The following is an 18,787-nucleotide window of genomic DNA, read 5'->3' as shown; positions in this document are numbered from 1 at the left end:
AGCAACACATATCTACAACAAAAATATACATGCAAGACAACCCCCAAATGGTTTCCCTTAAATATCTACAAAGGCAAAGTGTAGATTTTTTAAAGATTATACAAAACCATTTACAGAGAATAAAATAAAATACTTAAGAAATCTCATTTAGAGTCTTAAATACTGTGTATATTAGCGAGAGTGTCTGAACTAATATATACAACAGACCTAAGTATCTGAACACAGAAACACAGAAGAGAAGCAATTCTGCATTTTAAATATTCACTTAGGAAAATCTGAAGATGTTTCTATTTGTTTATCCTTGTTTAAAAAAAAAATTCCACAGAAGCTAGACTATAAAATTGCATGAATGTAACTAAATTTCAAATTTTAAAAAGCTTACAAATTTTTTTAAACCAACAATTAATAATGGGAAATGCAGTTTGGCATTCAGTCAAGGCTATTTCTTTAATGTGGATATTCAGAGATACAGTTGCATTGATCAAAGTCTATTGTGATTATTTTGCCATCCTCATACTAAACTTTATATGGAAAACAAACATATTTTCATGCTTCAGAGAGAACATTTCCTAGTTTAATCTAAACCAAACAAGAATAACATTTTAAATCAATTCTCTACTACCTTCTCATAGCTATCCAATTTCATCCTCAGAGGGTAATTTTTGATGGTGTTTACCCACAGACATTACTCCACAGCCAGAAGAGACACGTGGGCACGCCATCAGCATTAGTCTGCGGCTTCCAAATGGTGAAGAGCTCTGACCACTTTAGCAAGCTCTACGAAAAGCCCTCTTGGAATGGAACTGTTAACGCAAGAGGTTCCACTACAAGATGCTGGTACTAACCACCAGGGATCCGAGCAGGGAGGGGAGGGGAGGTCAAATGCGTGGCTAACAAGATGGCAAGGAGTGGATTGCCTAGAACAGGGGTATCAAACTCATTTTCACTGGGGGCCATTTTAGCCTCGCAGTTGCTTTCAAAGGGCCGAATGTAATTTGAAGACTGTGTAAATGTAACTACTCCTTAACAGTTAAGCGAGAGCTCGGCTCTGTTACTAGGTAGAAACAAGGTGGAGGGCTGGATTTGGCCCTCCGGACTTGTGTTCGCCACCTGTGGCCGAGAAGGTTCCTTGACCAAAGAGGTACCCTTAACTTCCCATCCACAGCTCTTTTTCCAACCCCACAGGTAATTCTGGGGTGGGGCTGCTAAAACCAGACACAATTCCTTAAAGACCTGCCCAGGAAGCGATGGACCCAGGGGTGGGGAAGGGTTGGGTGGGGACAGAGCAGGGGACAGAGTGAAGAAAGGGTCCTACGGGTAAAGAGACGGTGCTGGGACGGAAGAGTACAAGCGAAAGCCTGAGCCCTCTGTCAAGGATCTAGGGCTCTGAGGACAAATCCCGACACCCCACAGGTCTGGCATTTTCCATCCCAACTCAATTTGCTACAAGTCACCTGGATTTCATCTGCACGTTATCAAACAACTGCTCAGAAAGTAAAAAATTCAGAGATTCAGTCTACCCTGTAGGTAACAGTTAGCCAACTTCTGCCTAATTGGTGGGGCATCCTTCCTGAACTATGTGGAAACAACCCAAATACAGACTGTCTTTTGAAACACCTCCTGTTATAAGCAGAGTCTACAAATTAACAACAGGAACTCCACCCTGGTAACAGTCTCACATTCCTATCTTATCATCAGAGACCCTTGAAATGTTAAGAAGTTTGGATTTGTGATATGTCCAAAGCTAAAATATTTCTGGTGCTTTCAACAGGGAACAAGACAGACACTGATTGAAGGGAACTTCCAAACATTCTCTTCCCCCTCCAACAAGAATTCTGACACTACTCCTATGGTAAATGTCCCTGCCCCTGGAAAGTAAACAGAAAGCAGGGGTCTCTTTTTTTTAGAGGACTGGGCAATGCTGCACCGATTATCTGCCGCAATGCACAAGAAGGCGGTTTGTCTAGGGACTTTGGGAAAGTATACATTTGCTTTCTCCCAGGAAGAGACAAAATCAAAGTGGATTTGGGCAAAAGCAGGGGTTTCCCTAGAGTAATCCCCCATCATCCAGGTCTGCAGTACCTGCAGATCCCACATGGACAAAGGGGACGGCACACAGGTCTTCAATCTTCCTCTGGCTGCATTCAGCGAAGGTGGGTGGCCCCTGCTGGCTCCCCACGGCCAACACGGCTGAGGTGGAAGAAGGTAGAAGAAGCCCCATGAAGTCATGGAGGAAAGTCCAAAGTAGAAAGGCTTTCTACAGAGGGAACCAAGACCATCTTAAGGATTAAGAGTCCAGGTTAACTTCAGATTCACTGTCTAAAGGACCATGTCTCTAGCCATAGTATAGACACTCAATGTGTCCTCTGAAACACAAAGCTCAGAACCATGAGTCCTTTCTATCTGCCTGGCCCACTGCATCTGGTCACCTTTAAGAGAGAAAAGAGGACCAGAGAGAGAGGTACATGACCAGTCGGAGCAATGACCCTCCTCATCTCAGCCCCAGCTGTGCCCAACTCCCACTGCTCCACCCAACTCTCTCCAAGGAAGGGTCAAGAGACACTGGCGACTAACTCCGGGCAAGGGAGGGCGGGTGAGCAAAGGGCCTCTGAGGACACTCAGGGGTTGTGATGCGATAGAAAAACCCTGCTGCCCTGAGGATCTTTCTCTGAGTGCTCTAACTTTGATGTTGACCTTCCCCCTCACCAACCAAAACCAAAACCACTCGTGTCCCACAGCCAATCCACAGACTTTTGAGTCGACGGTCTAAATTCAGATGTTGGGGTCCCTGTGCAGCCCAGAGACCCAAGAGCAGGAGACCTCATCCCTGGTTATTGCTTCCTGATGTGAGCAAACCGCTAACAAAAAGATAGGTCACCTGAGCTTCAGGACACAGAAGAATTCAGTCCTTCTAATGGCAGCCCACCAGAGCGGGAACACCTCCCACCTCCCTGGAAATCTACACCAGACATGGCTGCCCACATGGACGGAGTGGACTCTGAAGTCCAAGGTCAGTCATTCATCTCCAAAGAAGAAAGTCTTACTCTGGACACTTTGCAATCCCCAGGTGAGGCCAACTCCCCACCCCTTCCTGGTGTCACGCAGTCGGGGACTGTGGATGTCTCAGTACCATCACGCTGGAGGCCCCTTTACCTCCTTAAAGGCAGCAGAGTGAAGAGAAAACTCCTCCGAGGTTTCTCCTCAGAACAAATATTCCATTTGAGAACCATTTTACAAGCTGAGGATCTAGTACAAGCTATTCCTTTCATCCATGGAAATTCTTCCATTTTTATCTCTCTGAATTTTATCTCTACATGGTTCACTGCTAGAATGCACCAAACAGCACGAACCTCGTACGGGATTTGGTCCAGGGCAGTATGAAAATAATATCTGTTTGAATGACAGATATCATAATATATATAAACAAAAATAAATAAATTAAATAAGTCTGATTAAAGAAAAAAAAAACATTTTCCTAGGAGTTTATGTTTTGCAAAACTAGCTTTACATATAATACACATAAATTATCAGAATTTCCACTTACATTGTTTTAAAAATATATATTTAACAAAACATTCCTAGATGTACAATATCTGGGTTTGTAAATCACTCAGCTGGGCGTTCAGACCGGGCCCTCAGAGTCACACAGATTTGCGTCAGAGAGGAGACTGAGGCTGGCTCTACCCGCAGCGCTTCGCTCATCAGCCTGGAAACCACCCCAGATGGATTGTCTCCCGTTACCAGATCTGCACTTAACCAGAGACCATGAGAGCCAAGTCTCCAAATCAGAGGCACTGTGTAGACACAGTCTGAGTCAGAAAAACAGGGAAACTGGTCTTCCCCTCCCCTGGACCGGGATGGCGCATTTCAGCAAGTGGGAACAGAACAGTACCTGGAAGAGGCCTGGGAAGATATAGCCCTCAATAGCTCTCTAGCCAGTTGGGGTAGGGACAAGGGGGAGGCCAAGTGTGCTGCAGTTTCCATCTGTTACACAAAACCAAACCAATGAAGAACAACCAAAGAAGACAAGGAAATGAACACACCCTAGGTATAGAGACACCTTGACAAACTCCTTGGCCGGGCTTACAGTGGGCTCCGATTTCTGGAACCCAGGGCAAGGCTGGAGGTCGGGTGCCCTTGATCACTGGGGTGAGTGAGCCGGGGCCCTTCAGACTTCGTAAATCTTGTCCTGCAGGTAGCTGAACAAGGAATCCAGGCCTTTGGAGGAACTCCAGAGTTGCTTCAGCATGACGCATTCTTTCTCATTCACATCTTCAAGCACTGATTTCAGGAAGCTCCGAACAAGGCATTTGGACTCCTCCAACACCTGCAGGGAAATGCACGAGCCTGGTTAGCTGGGCACCAGAGGCTCCGCTCCAGAAGAACGTACTTGGCCTATGCAGCACTGGGTGACCTTGCAATGTCCAAAGCCAGAGGAGGCTGCCCACCGCAGTCCGGGGCTGCCTAGGCCCACGTCCCCAGCCATGCCAGGATGGATTCCAGGCATGCCATGAGGGTGAACCCACAGTCCCTGGGATGGCTGAGTGGGACCCATGTCACCCCCAACCACAAGAGCTTTGTCTTTTACCCAAGGGTGACATAAACTCAGTATCATTTTCTAAGGGGGTCATAAAAAAGTTCAGGAAAGGCTACCTTCACCTCCCTGTGCTTCATTTTCATTATCTGTGAAGTAAGAGTAATGATACCTAAGGCAAGGATGGCTGGGGTCACAGAGTAAGATAATGAATGAACTAATGGTTGTCTGAGCATCCATATGAGCTTCCCCAACAGCAGTGCCTCTCATTCAAGTTTAGTAGTAAGAGCAGTAGGAATAATAGTAGCATAGTAATCATTGTAATAATGAGTAATAATAATTACAATGATTGTAGCAATGAGTGATAACAGTGAGAGTAACAATAACAGTAATACTACAGTACTATAGAAGTAATAATAGTAGTAATGTTATTAAAGGACTAATAATAGTGATAATGTTAGTAATATAGTAGTGATAATGGTGATGATATTAACACTATAGCATTATAGCAGTAATTAGAGCATTAATAATAGTGACATTATTACAGGAGTAATAGTAATGTTAGTAATATAGTAGTGACAATGGTAACAATACTAATAACAGTATAGTAGTATCGCTGGAATTATAGCAGTAATATTAATAATGCAGTGATAACCACAGTAATAATAATCATAGTAATGAATAATAACAATTGTAGTGATATAGTAATAATAGCAATGCCACTACAAACACCAGTAAACAATAGGGTCTATGAGAAGTACTTTTCCTGCTCATGACAGCTCCATGAACAGGCAGCCCCCACATTACAAAGGAAGGACCTACACTCAGTAAAGCAAAGCTGCCCACAGCTGCCTGACGGATGTTGCGTGCGAACATCTGGCTGATTCTAACAGGCTGCACTGCCGCCTCACTCTGGCAGAGGCTCTGCGGGGAAGTGCAGCTTCCAAGCTCCCTTCCATTGGCCTCCACCATCCTCTACTGATGTCAAAGCTTCAGTTTACACTCTCCCGGTGCATGTTCAAACAGAAAAAAGCAAGGCAAGAGCTCCCTTGCGCAAGCAGGCTAGAAAGAGGCAGTGATCTTATTCTTCAGGCTGGGCGGAAGGCTAACAGGTGGTGAGGATGGGTGGGAAGACTAAGACTGCCTCTTTCCACCCAAGAATTCCCTTCTTGGGCAAATCAACGCAAAGTTCCTGAATTCGTAACTGTTGACAGGAGAGGTTTTCTTGCCATATTATTTTAACAGCTGGTTTCACCTGAAAATCTCCATCGCCCAAAGACCAAACCCCTCAGTGGAGCACTGAGGCCTTCCTCCTACCTTCCTTTTCACTTTGTCCCTGTGCCCCTGCTCACACCACGAGTTGCCATCTAACCTCCCTATGGGTCCTCAGACTTCTGCTCTAACTCATACCATCATTTGTGGATGGCCTGACGTTGTATATAGAAAACCCTGAAGACCCCACCAAAAACTGTTAGAACTAATCAATGAATTCAGTTAACTTGCAGAATGCAAAATTAATATTCAGAAATAGGTAATGCATTTCTATACATTAGCAAATAATCCCTTTTATAATTGCATCAAAAATAAAGTACATAAGAATAAATTTAACCAAGGAGATTAAACACCTTTATTCTGAAAACTCTAAGACACTGATGAAAGAAATTGAAGAAGGCACAAATAAATTGAAGGATACACCATGCTCATGAATTGGAAGGATTAATATTTTTAAAAGGCCCATAATACCCAAAGCAATCTACAGATTTAATGCAACCTCTATAAAAACACCAATGACATTTTTCACAGAACTAGAACAATAATCCGAAACTTTATACAGACCCACAAAAGAGCCCAAATTGCCAAACCAATGTGGAGAAACAAGAACAAAGTAAGAGGCATCATGCTCCCTGATTTCAAACTACACTACAAAGCTATAGTAGTCAAAACAGTATAGCATGGCAGAAAAACAAAAAGATCAATGGAACAGAATTGAGAGTCAGAAATAGGCACACAATTATATGGTTAATTACTCTACAGCAAGGGAGGTGAATATATAATAGGGAAATGACCGTCTCTTCAATAAATGGTTTTTGGGAAACTAGATCAATACACGCAAAAAAAATGAATATGAATGAATCACTTTCTTCCACCATATACAAAAATAAACTCAATACCATAAAACTCCTAGAAGAAAACATAGGTAGTAAACTCTTCGACATCAGTCTTAGATATTTTTTTCTGGATACGTCTCCCTGAGCAAAGACAACAAAAGCAACAGTAAACAAATGAAACTACATCAAACTAAAAAGCTTTTGCACAGTAAAAAAAAAAAAAGAACCATCGACAAAATGAAAAGACAACCTACTGAATACAAGAAGATATTTCCAAATGATACATCTGATAAGGGGTTAATATTCAAAATATATAAGGAACTCAAACAGCTTAACATCCCCACCCAAAAAACAAACAATCCAATTAAAAAGGGGCAGAGGACCCAAAGAGACATTTCTCTAAAGAGGACCTACAGATGGTCAAAAGACATTTGAAAAGATGCTTAATGTCACTAATTATCAGAGAAATGTGAATTAAAACCACAAGATATCACTTCCCACCAGTCAGAATGGCTTTTGTCAAAAAATCAACGATTAAGTGTTGGTGAGAATGTGGTGAAATGGGAACCCTCATGCATTGTTGCTTGGAGTATAGATTAGTGTAGCCACTATGGAAAACAGTATGGAGATTCCTCCAAAAAGTTAAATACAGAACTACCACACAACCCAGCAATTCCACATTTGGGCATCTATTCAAAGAAAAGGAACCACTAATTCAAAAAGATATATGCATCCCTATGTTCACTGCAGCATTATTTAAAACAGCCAAAATATGAAAGCAACCTAGGTTTTCATCAATCAATGAATGGATAACGAAGATGATGTACACACACACACACAGAATATTATTCAGCAATAAAAAGAATAAAATCTTACCACTTGCAAGGACATATGTGGACACAGAGGGGTATCTATGCTAAGTGAAATCTAAAGAATAAAATGAACAAACAACAGAAACTGACTCCCAGATACAGAGAACAAACTGATGGCTGGCAGGTGGCAGGGGGTGTGGGGGCTGGGTTGAAAATGTGACGGGATTAAGAAGCACAAATTGGCAGTCACAAACTAGTCAGAGAGATGTGAAGTACAGCATAGAAAATACAGTCAATACTGTTGTAATAACTGTTCAACGTGCCAGGTGGGTACTCAAGTTATCAGAGGAATCACTTCAAAAATCATATAAATGTGTAATCACTACGCTGTACACCTAAAACTAATATAAAAACAACACTGAATGCCAACTTTAATTGAAAAATAAAAACAGTATAAAACCCAAAGGACAAACAAAACAAAACAGCAATGGACTCACAGATACAAAGAACAGACTGATGGCTGCCAGAGGGAGGGCTAGGGAGGTGGGTGAGAAAGGTGGAGGGGAATAAGAGGTACAAACTCCCAGTTATAAAATAAGTAAGTCAGGGGGTGTTGTGTATAGTGCAGGGAACCATCAGTAATATTGTAGTAACTTCATATGTGGACAGACGGGTACTAGACTTACTGTGATGATCACATCACACAGTATAGAAATGTAGAAATGTACTATGTTGTATACCTGAGACTACTATAATATTGTATGTCAAACATATTTTAATAAGAAAAGATTTTAAAAATTTTCTGCCTGCTTATAAGGCTGCCTCTAGGGTCATCCACTATCCCCATTTGCCCAGGACCAGGGGGTTTCCTGGGAACATGGGATTTTTTGGTGCTAAAACCAGGAGAGTCCCAGGCAAATGGGGATGAGTTGGTCACTAGAATCATTGGGAACATTAAAAGGGAATCCACACAGACTTCATAATAACTGTTTATCAATTATGCAGGACCATCCCCACCCATCATCATCAATGGTACAGTTAGGCTGCCAGGGAGAGGCACTTACATACAGTAAGTGCTCAGTACAGGCTGATGAGTCGAATCAGGAGAGGCACAACAGCTGGGTGGGGGTTCGGGATAGACAGGGAGAAGGGAGGGAGGACACAGGCCTGGCCCCATGACCTCAGCACAGAAAGAGTCCCCCCGCCTTATTCTACCAAAGCGCTTTTCTCATTTCCGCAGCCGGCCCTGGGGTCGCAGGAGCAGCCTCCTCTCCACCATTCAACAGGATATTTCCATGGTGTGCAGGGAGTGACTTTTATGAGATAAAATCGACACTTAATTAAAAGTCGGTGCCTCTGAGGCGGTGTCATTTATTTGTCTATTTTTCAGTGTGCCTTCAGAGTCAAACGGTGATGTCTGAACGTGCCAAGTGCTCAGGGAGCAGGAGAACTACAGGGACAGTGTGGCTGCTTTCTCTTGTCTCCTGGCTGGCTCACTACACTTCGCCCTCCTTTGCCTTTGCCTGTTGTTTCTTTGAAAACCATAGACGTTTTGTGTTTTGGGAGTGCTGAGTACTTTCTTTTAAGGCAGTACATTCTTCCCCAGAGTATAAATCTCTTGTGTGAGGGTTTTCAGCTGGAGATGATGGAGAATACCTAATAATGCTGACCATCTCCCGCTGGACTTAAGCTCTCAACACAGAGATGAGGCACCTGTTAAATCACACAGGGCCTCTCATGTACTCCCTGCATGGCCCTTGGCAAGTCAGTTAGTCCCTGTCAGCCTCGTTGCCCTCACCTACAAAATGGGTCTATTGCAATGACAAGCACAAGAAGACACAGGAACTCACCAATGCACTGCAGGACGCCATCTCCTTGACCCGCAACATGACCTCCTGGCTGAACGTGGTTGGCCAGAAGACCTGGGACACCAGCCCTCGGCTGCACGCCTCCTGGGCAGTGAGCTTCCGCCCACAGAAGAGCATCTCGTTGGCCTGAAAAAGCAAAGGCAGGGGAAGGCTGAGAGGCCAGAGCACCTCTTGTGTCTGTTAGCAACGCCTGGGCTTGCTGTGTTTAAGTATAACCGGGGTCCAATAAGCTTTGGGAACTATAAGCAAATATCTGTGTCTATGTGCATCTTTCTGAGCAGAGGGTCCAAAGCTTTAATTAAATTAGGTAATTTAAGCCATGTACCTACTACGGTTTCATCTGCCCAATACCCTGCCCTTCCCCACCACCACCATGTCTGGCAGCAGACCCACAGGATACTGCACGCACTCCAGCTGTGTTTCCATGCTGCATGACGACTGGCCCGGGGTTGGACAGATGACATTCCCTAGATAAGCAAGCTCTCTGTGAGGTTTCCAAACTGGAGATGATGGGGAAGAATCTTTCTCCCTTGCTGGTTGCAGGCTAAAGTCAGGGAGCTCAGGGCCATCCACTGCTGTGTCCCCACTCTGGGGACAAGCAGGTCCACAAAGAAGGAAGGAACAGAGAACAAGAGTACTGATAGTTCTTGAATTCCTGGACTCATCACCCTCAGGGGACATTCCAATTCTGCACTTGTCAGTTAAGGAAATCATTATTCTCCCCCCACCCTTAAGTCAAAGCATTTCCATCACTGGCAGCCAGAAAGGTCTTGCATAACACTGTAAGAGCAACAGAGAGAGGAGTGTCTTACCCAGAGGCCCAGGGCTGTGTATGGGCACTGCCCAGTCTTGAAAGGTGGAAAATGCCCCCCACCTTCTGAGGGCTCCTCTGCATCCCACTCTCCAAAGAATTTCCTTTTGCTTTGAAGTTCACAGCTGTCACACGTGTTCTGGGAGGACCTACATGGATGAGGTCCTAGGCCCAGGCAGAGTACAGTGCTGTCACCTCTGAAACTCACCAACAGGTGACTCTTACACTGATAATTAGGACATAATGGTCATGGCATGGGACAGGGTCCTTGTCTCTTTCAGGATGAGTGCCTGCCTCCTGCACAGGGCAGACGACCCCTTCCCCAACATGCCATCCGCCTGCCCTCGGTGGATGCTCTCCTGCTCTCAGAGTGACGCTGAAACACCCAGCTCTCTGAGCCTCTGCATCCATGTGCAGCCCCCCCTTTGCTCTGGTTGTCACTGACAGGTCATGATGACCCAAAGGACAATCTTTCGTGTCGGAGGAGGAAAATTGATCAGGTCGGTCATAGCCCACAGCATGCATTTGATGAGAGGTCAGAAGACAAATGTATATGTCATTATACTTATTTAGAAACACCTTTGTCTCGGGAGAAATGTGAAAAAGGAACTCAGTAGTAGGAGCCAAACAGGACACAGTCCGCAAGAACTTGTCTCAATCAGCACATTCTTGGAGTTTCAGAAATGATTGAGATGAAAGACAGAGAGAGATACGGCTGTACAACGTTAACATTTTTGTGACCACAGAGCACGGGGAGGACCTGGAGTGGCACCGAGCTCGGGCAGAGCACAGCGGCTGAGATCAAAGGGACAGTGTTTGCTTCCTGGGCTCCCTGCCTGCCTCATTTTTCTGCCACCAGTGAGACTGAGTCTCGGAAAGCAGCCCCAAGAGAGCTGCTGGATCGGAATGGCCCTGTCTGTCCCCCCAGAGGCCCTGCTGCACGGACCTGCTGCACAGACGTGGTGCCAGAGGGTGTGGAGGGTGTGAGGGCCGAGGATAACCCCCGCTGGTCTCAGTTGCTATTCCCGCCGTGCCACCATCAGAGACGGGCAGCGCACACAGCAGCGGTGGGTTGGGGCTCCCATCCTTCCACACAGTGCCGCTGCGGGGGGCCTCCTCCAACCTGCTCCCTGTGGGGTTTGGCCCTGGCATCTGTGTCTGATTCTTTGGTAGTTTCCTGGGGTCCCCCAGGACCACCAGCATCTATAGGCAGAAATCTCCCAGCAGTACTGGGGAGCAGCTGGCAAACAGCCCCGAGCAGACCCTGGTGAAGCCTGCACCGCATCGAAGCCACCTCAGATGCTACCTCGCAGACCTACTAGACCAACCACACTCACTGCACCCTCCCGGGTCCTGGTGGCGCTAATCTCAGACTCACTCATCAGAGGCGCGCTCCATTTGATAGCACATGGGCTCAAAGCACAGATTCTGTGTTCACATTCCACAATTTCCATTACCACTGTGTGACCTTAGACAACTCACTTAACCTGACTCTCAGTCTCCAGACCTGTCAAGAGGGGATAACAGCAGTCCTACCTTACAGGGCTGTGGTGAGGATGAACTGTGTTAATGGCTGTCGAGCACTGGCCCCAGTGAGTGCTTCCTGAGCTGTTAGGACTGACCCCTGCCCAGACTTGCTTCTGGCCACTGGTGCAGAGTCTGACCACAGCCTACAAAGGATTCTAGGACTTTGCTCAAACACCGCTCTGCCTGCTCATGAGGAGGCTTACCAGTGCGACACCCAGGATCTGGGGGAAGGTGTAGGAGGAGCAGCCGGCAGGCGTGAGGCGGATGGTGGCGTAGGGGGTCTGAAACCAGGCCTTCTCGCTGGCCCACACGATGTCGCACAGGGGCAGGATGGAGGCGCCCAGGCCTAGGGCAGGCCCGTTGATCGCCACCACGATGGGCTTCTTAAACTGGATAAAGGCCTTCACAAAGTCCCTGGGGAAAAGAGAAGACCCTCTTTAATGGGTGGCCAGGCCTACAGAGACCGTTTGACACCTTTGATGGCACTGAGGCTGAAAGAGCTTCTCCAGGTGCTGTGAGGCACCTACAGGGCCTCAGAGAAGAGTGGGTGGCAGGCAAGGGTCTCGTTCTCCCAGATGCTGGGCCACTCAGCTGCTGGCACAGGCCTGGCACCCTCAGAGGTTGGTGCCAGATTTTCAGAAGGGACTTAATGAGGTGACCACATGTCCGGCCCTAGGTCATGCCCATTGTGCCAACACTGCCCTAGTCCCTCTGTCCTTCTGCTCCCTGGATATTGACAAACTGTAAATATCCCAAGGAATACAACCTGAACGTTGAGATCCAGAAACAGCCAGAACTAGAACCGAAAGGAGAGTGTTATAACGCGGCATATTGGAACTCAAGGAGCGAGGGAATGCTCCAAAGGCACTGGCCGAAGGCAGAGTGGGTGGCTGTGGCAGGTGCAAATTCCTCATTGCTGGGGATAATTTTGGCTCAGTGGTAAGTCTGGGTGAGAATTCAAGCTTCAATGGTGGGCACTGGCAGGGATCGTTGCCACCTAAGATTTCTTTCAAAACCAGGATTGTCTGGTTTGGCTTCACCTAAAGGGGTGACAGAGCCTCAAGGGTGGTTCTAAAACACTGACAAGGGTCTGTGTGTCTGGGTGACTCTGACCAACACCGGGGAAAGATGCTGGGCTCCCCCGGAGGCACGAGGCATCTGGAATCATGGCTACAGGGTTAGGCAATATTTTATCTCCCTGACCTTCTGCACTGAGCAAGGTTACAGCCTGCATCCTTATCTATTATGCAGAGCCACCCGAAATAACCTCTACTTCCTTTACCTTTCATGCTTTTTGCCTCCCCCTTACTTGCTATTTAAGACTTATACAATTTTAATACTCATCTGGACATGGAGGGAAGATGTCTAGGAAAGCCCACACCCTTCATCATTCTCAGGTGACAGACTGGAACCTGCTGGGAACTCACAAGAATAAAATGCAAACTCCAGCCTCTGCACACCTCTCCAGGCTTATCTTGCGTCTCACACACCCTTGCTCTCTGTGCATGAGCTGTACGGACCTTCTGAGAGTTCTTGGAAATCACCATTATTACAATTTACAGTTATCCTAATCGCTTCCTTGCTTCCTTGTTTTTGAATTCTCTTCCCCTACAGCTCCTTAAGAAAACCCATAGGTCTGCCTTGTGCATTGCTTGGTCTCTATACATATTGCAATTAATACTCAGTCAATAGCTGTTAAACAGATACAGGATTTTCCCAGAATAAGAGCAAAGACTGCAGATGTGTGGCACTGACATACTATTTCTTCACCAGGCCTGGTCCCTCCTTCTCTCTTCTTCCAGAGTCTACTGCCAGAACACATTTCTCAGCCTCCCTTGCAACTGGCTGTGGCCAAGTAACCAAGTGCCAGGCAAAGGAATGTGAGTGGAAACCACATACACACTTTCAGGCCTGGTGCATGGCAACCTCCCACCATGTGGCCCTCCCAGCCCTTTCATGGCAATCTCAGAAGACAGAGGGAATCTGGGTTCCTGAGTTGCCACTTGGAGGACAGCCATGGGCTGATGAGTAACATCTGTTTTAGGTGTACGTATGCTAGAAGTAATTTCTACCACAATTGAGCCATGGTATGTACTTGGGGTTTATTTGTTACAGCAGCTAGTAATTAACTAATACAAATGTCAAACTGGTTCATCCCTTCTCAATGGTTACCATTCCCCCCAGTTCTTATCAAAATATGTGGGTATCATGGTAATATGGTGGGACTGAATTCAATTGTGAGAAGACCTCTTAATTCCACTGGGGTTGAGGTGACTTATGACCCATATGTCTTCATGAAATTACACTCCTTGACCCAGGCTTGAGGCATCACAATTCCTGACTCCCATGTGACTGTGAGTAGATGACGGAGTTATTGCTGCCATGGCTGGCCCCCCTGCAGCTGACCCCAAAAGGATACTGCTGAAAGAGGGAGTGCTAGCACCATGGCCCCCTCCTCCTGGTGTTCAAGGCCCATTTCCTGGCTTGATTTCCTAATGTGATGGCCTCGGTCACTGGTTTTAACAAGTGCTTTTACCAAATGCAATTTGGAGTCTGTAGGGACATGGAGCTTCTTTGCAGGATTCCTTGGAACCACACACAGGGTTTGGGTGCTTTTTGACAGATGTTCCATTCCTAAAGACCCTCGCTTAGGAACGGGCACTGGATCTCAGAGAGAGAAGGACTTCAAGAGTCACTGAACCAAACCTTCCACTTGGTACAGAATTCCCCCCTACCAGCATCCCGAGAATGCAATCTCTGGCCTCTGTTGGACATTTTCAATAAAGAGGGTCACTCCCTACCCAGACACCATCCAGTTGTGACCTCCTATGGGTCTGTCTGATACTCACATCCACTCTGCTCTGTCATCCATGTGACTGTCCTTCAGGAATTTACCTCAGCCCTCATGACCTTCTGGAAGCTTCCCCTTCCAGACCCCATTGAGCCTTTCACTCTGTGGTTTCCAACCTGAGCTCTGTACAGTGGCAACAAGGAACCTGGAGGAGGGCTAAGGGGACTGAGTTCCCAAGGCTCCAACCCTCCCCCAGCTCCGGCAGTCCAAGCAGTTCATTTCCTTGATATAAAAAGATGATGCACAGACCGTCTCCCCATCCTTGTCCTCTCACCTCGAGCAGATCTCTATCACAAGGGCCCAGAGGATGTAGAAGCCAGATAGCAAACAGGATATTGCATTACAGACGCTGCTGCTCAGATATCTGATCCTGACTCCGGTGGTGGGGCTGCACTGGGGCGATGGCTCCCCTCTCCCCCCACAGCCAAGTGTGCCACGCTGACCCTGGACCCTGAAGCTTCCTCCACTCAGCCTGGATCCTGAGGCTTCTGCTGGCCAGAGCTGCTAGACTGTTCTGATGCTCAGAAGGACCAGGAACTTTGGAGTCTGAAAGATTTGGGGTCAAGTCTCAACTCTGCCCCTAACTAGCGGGGAGATCTTGGAGGAGTTACTGCAGCCTCGTTTTCCCCCTTGGAAAATGGGGAAGCCAGTGGCATGCCCCCACAGGCCACCTGAGAATTACGTGAGATGATCCACCCAGGGCACCAGCACAGCGCCTGACACAGGGGAGCCCACGAGTGCTGCTGGGAGGGTGGACACAGCTTTCATTCCACTTTGAGTGGCCTGTGAGCCACTCTCCTGACCTAAAGGAGACTCAGAAGCAAAATTCTGTTCATTGGGGTGTCTGGATTTCACCAGGAGCAAATGGCACTTCTTCTGTGCCCCAGCTATTCATTCTTTTTAACCAGAGCCCTCCCACTGCCAGAGTTCAGAGCCAAGTCAGCTGTGAGCATCAGATACACGAGCTGATGGTCATCCTGGGGCCCCCAGAGGGGCACTCTAGGGGCCCACTCCTTCATCTGACCCAGGCTTAGCTAAAATTTGTGGCTGGGAGTAACATAAAAATAATTCTTTACATCTATTCTAAGGACATATGTGCCAATAACAGGCCAAGTATTCCACGTGGGTTATCGGATTACTCCTTGTCCTAGCAATCTGCCAATGGGCCTTTGCATCGCCTATGAGGAGTTCAGGTGAGGGCGGCCCCTCTTTCAGGGTGGGGCAGACAGCTTTGTTTGGGTCCTGGAGAGAGACTTCTGCTGAATGAATCATTTGAGCTCTTCCCACATCTTCTAGTTCATTTCACAAACATCTGCAGAGTGAACGCAGTGTACCGGGTCATGCACCCACATGCTTTATTTAGGAAACGATGAGGGTGAGGGTGGGTGGGAGTGGTGGCCAGTGGCCATGTGGTGTGCTTGGATCCTGGGGGTCAGCCCAGCTGAGAGTATGCATGTCCCAAGAGAATTTCAAGGGATGTCAGTAGGTTATAAGGTTCTACGGATAAACTATGTTTTGGCCATGCTCCATATTTAACAAAGTCCTTTCCCAAGAAACTCCTCAGAGTGTTGATATGCCTGGAAAATCTGCACGAGTGGGGACAGAACTTCCGGCGTGGCCCAAACTCAGTTATCGACAGTGCCTTTTGCTCATGATGCCTCCCTGGAAATCTGCAGAATGTTCTCTGGGAAATGCTTCTCTGCCACATCGGGTCCCAAACCCTGGAGTTGTGGCTGCTGGAGGGAACACTGCAAAGTTGGTGCAGCAGGGGCCTCCCTAAATTTGGTGATGGTGAACAAGCCACGGTCACTGTCTGACCCGTGGGCACACTGCTCTGCAAGGCCATCCCGTCTGCATCCCATCCATCCTCTCTTGAAGCTCCTCACCCTCTCTTGTCCCTTCTGTCACCTTCCTCTTCACCCTCTTCTCTTACAGCCACCTTTCTGCTCTCGCATAAAAATAAGGACCTCAACCCTGGCTGCATATTTGAACAATGGAGGAAACTTTAAAACCAAAGATGTGCTGGCCCCACCCCATGCTCATTAATTCAGAATCTCCTGGGAGTGCTGCCAAGCAGCTGGGATTTGAAAAGCTCCCTGAGGAGTCTCTTTGCTGTTGGAGCTGAGAACCAGCAGTCCAGGGGACATCCCCATTCCCCCTCCCTCCTGTGTCCCAGGCAGCTTACGCACTACAAACTTCCACTCCCTTTGAAGCATCTGGAAGAATCCCCTTGGCCATCTCTCCCTCCACTCTGCTAAGAGAAACTCACCTTCCTGATGAGACGGCAAATCTCTGAATTCCACAGGCCGAGTTTCTCCAGAGGTGAGCTAATGTGCTGAGCATCCCCTTAAATTTGGGGCCTCTGGAAATCCAGCCAGTGCCTCCACAGAAATTCAGAAACCAGCCGAAGGCTACAGTCAAGGAGTTCCTCAGCTGCAGAGATGGGCCCCCATCTCTGATGGTCCCATAAACAAGGAAGGAAGCTTACCGGGGACCCTGCTGCTCCCACCACCACGTGACAAAGCAGCTGAGTCAGAGCAGAGGACAGAGCACTGTGGACACGGCCAGGGCCGTCTGCACCCAGGGAGCCCAAGAGCTGCATGAAGCCCAGGACAGGGGTACCTTGTCCACTAACAGTTTTTGGACTTTCCATGTCTCTTTTGGCAAGAGTTCCGCAGCAGGAAGCACACAGGTGTTTTGGAGCGCAGACTCCAGCGGGTGCATCACCCCGAACTGGAACTCAGAACCCCACAGGTGAGGTCACCTCTTGGAGACCCTGTGTCATCTCTTAGAGACTCTGCACCCCCTGGAAGCCTCCCACAGCCACATGGGAATCGGCCTCTGTGCAACCGTGTCACAGCGCAGTGAGGTGGGAGGGCCTGGAAGATCTCTGACCTGTGGCCCGAGGCTCCCTGACACCCTGTGGAAATGTGCTCTGTTTCAGGAGACCGGGCCACTTTACTGAACTGTGACTCTCATCTGAGCACTCTGCACGTGCAGTAGTGAGCATGCGAGTGCTCCCCGGGGTGGAGGACAGTGCCAGCCTTTGCTAGGAATCACATGAGCTCACTGGCTTTCGATAAATCTATAAAGAGTGGGGAAATAACGACCCTTTAGTATCCCAAAAAAGATACTGATTGTTGGGATCAGATGTCACCCCAGGATCCCAACTTTTGCCCCAAAGCCAACAAGAGGAGGGCAAACACTCCCCACCCTGTTGGGTCCACAAGTGCACAGCTACCCAGGGAGCCCCTCCATCAGCCTTCCCAGTGCGGAGCCATGTCAGCTCCAGAAACAGAAATTCCCAGAAAACTGGAGATTTCACTATCAGACAGAGGGCAGGAGAAGAGCAGACGACACATGGGCATTACTAGATGCTGGGCTTAATCTAAGGAAATAAAATCCTTTGGGGATCAAAAGAATTAAATGCAATCTTACCTAGTGAGCAAAGGCATCCCTAATTCAGGCAGGAAAATACAGGGTGCCCAATTAAACTCCAAGTTTCAGATAAACAACCAATAATTTTTTAGTGTAAGTATATCCCAAAGGTGGCATGGGACATAATCATGCTAAAAGAAAATTATTAGTTGTTTAAAGAGTTTCGCTGAGCACCCTGTATTTTTATGTGCCCAATTTGGCAATCCTAGGCAGGTCCCCTAGTGTGCGGATACAAACTGAGCTCACCTGATGGATTCTGCAATGCGGGTACTTTCCTTCCGCCGGTCGCTGGACAACCGGCCAATTAGGTAGGAGTAATCCAGGCCGCTGCAGAACACGCTGCCCACGGCACTGAGGAGCAGCAGTTTGCTGTCGTCCGTGGCCGCGTTGCAGAGAGCTCGCCGGACCTCCTTCATGATCTGCGGGCAGAGATGAGTTTGCAGAGATGTTACATGTCTATCAGGAGGCTGGGTGCAGACGTGAGTAAACCTGCTCTGCCTGTGCACGGAGCCTCCCCTGAATACGAGCCATGTCCAGACCTACCAAAGAAACACAGAAACCAGAGCTCCCCTCCATCCTCTCCGAAGCAGGCAGCGAAGGAAGGTGGCAGAGGGGTCACTGGCTGCAAACCTGGAGGTCTTTTAATCCCTGGTAACCATGCAAATCTTTCCACATTTGTTTGTTTCGCCCGTGTCAAGGTGAGGGGGAAAGTCCTGCCTGCGTGCAGCCCAGGTGAGTTACGTTAGCTATCTCTAGAAGGCCAACATAATTCTATACTCTTGTTCAGGCTTAATGCAACAAAGACCCTCACACAGCTTGCAGGTGGGAAGTGGGCTCT

The 18,787-nt window shown here is 47.6% G+C and overlaps 1 protein-coding gene across 1 annotated transcript in view; it reads right to left on the bottom strand.

Annotated features, from left to right (window-relative positions):
• Window positions 1-421: 421 nt before the first annotated feature.
• CDYL2 (chromodomain Y like 2) overlaps window positions 422-18,787 on the bottom strand; it is a 160,585-nt gene continuing 142,219 nt past the window's right edge. The window contains exons 4-7 of the mRNA XM_045819046.1: window positions 18,196-18,368; window positions 11,864-12,074; window positions 9,305-9,448; window positions 422-4,327 (exon numbers count right to left, since the gene is read on the bottom strand). Coding sequence (XP_045675002.1) covers window positions 4,169-4,327; window positions 9,305-9,448; window positions 11,864-12,074; window positions 18,196-18,368 — 687 coding nt within the window. The 3' untranslated portion in view covers window positions 422-4,168. The remainder of the gene's footprint in view (window positions 4,328-9,304; window positions 9,449-11,863; window positions 12,075-18,195; window positions 18,369-18,787) is intronic.

Source organism: Phyllostomus hastatus, unplaced genomic scaffold (genome assembly GCF_019186645.2).
Source record: "Phyllostomus hastatus isolate PE091 unplaced genomic scaffold, TTU_PhHast_1.1 phas_scaffold_345, whole genome shotgun sequence".
Lineage (NCBI taxonomy): Eukaryota > Metazoa > Chordata > Mammalia > Chiroptera > Phyllostomidae > Phyllostomus > Phyllostomus hastatus.
This window is presented reverse-complemented; position numbering and strand designations above follow the sequence as displayed.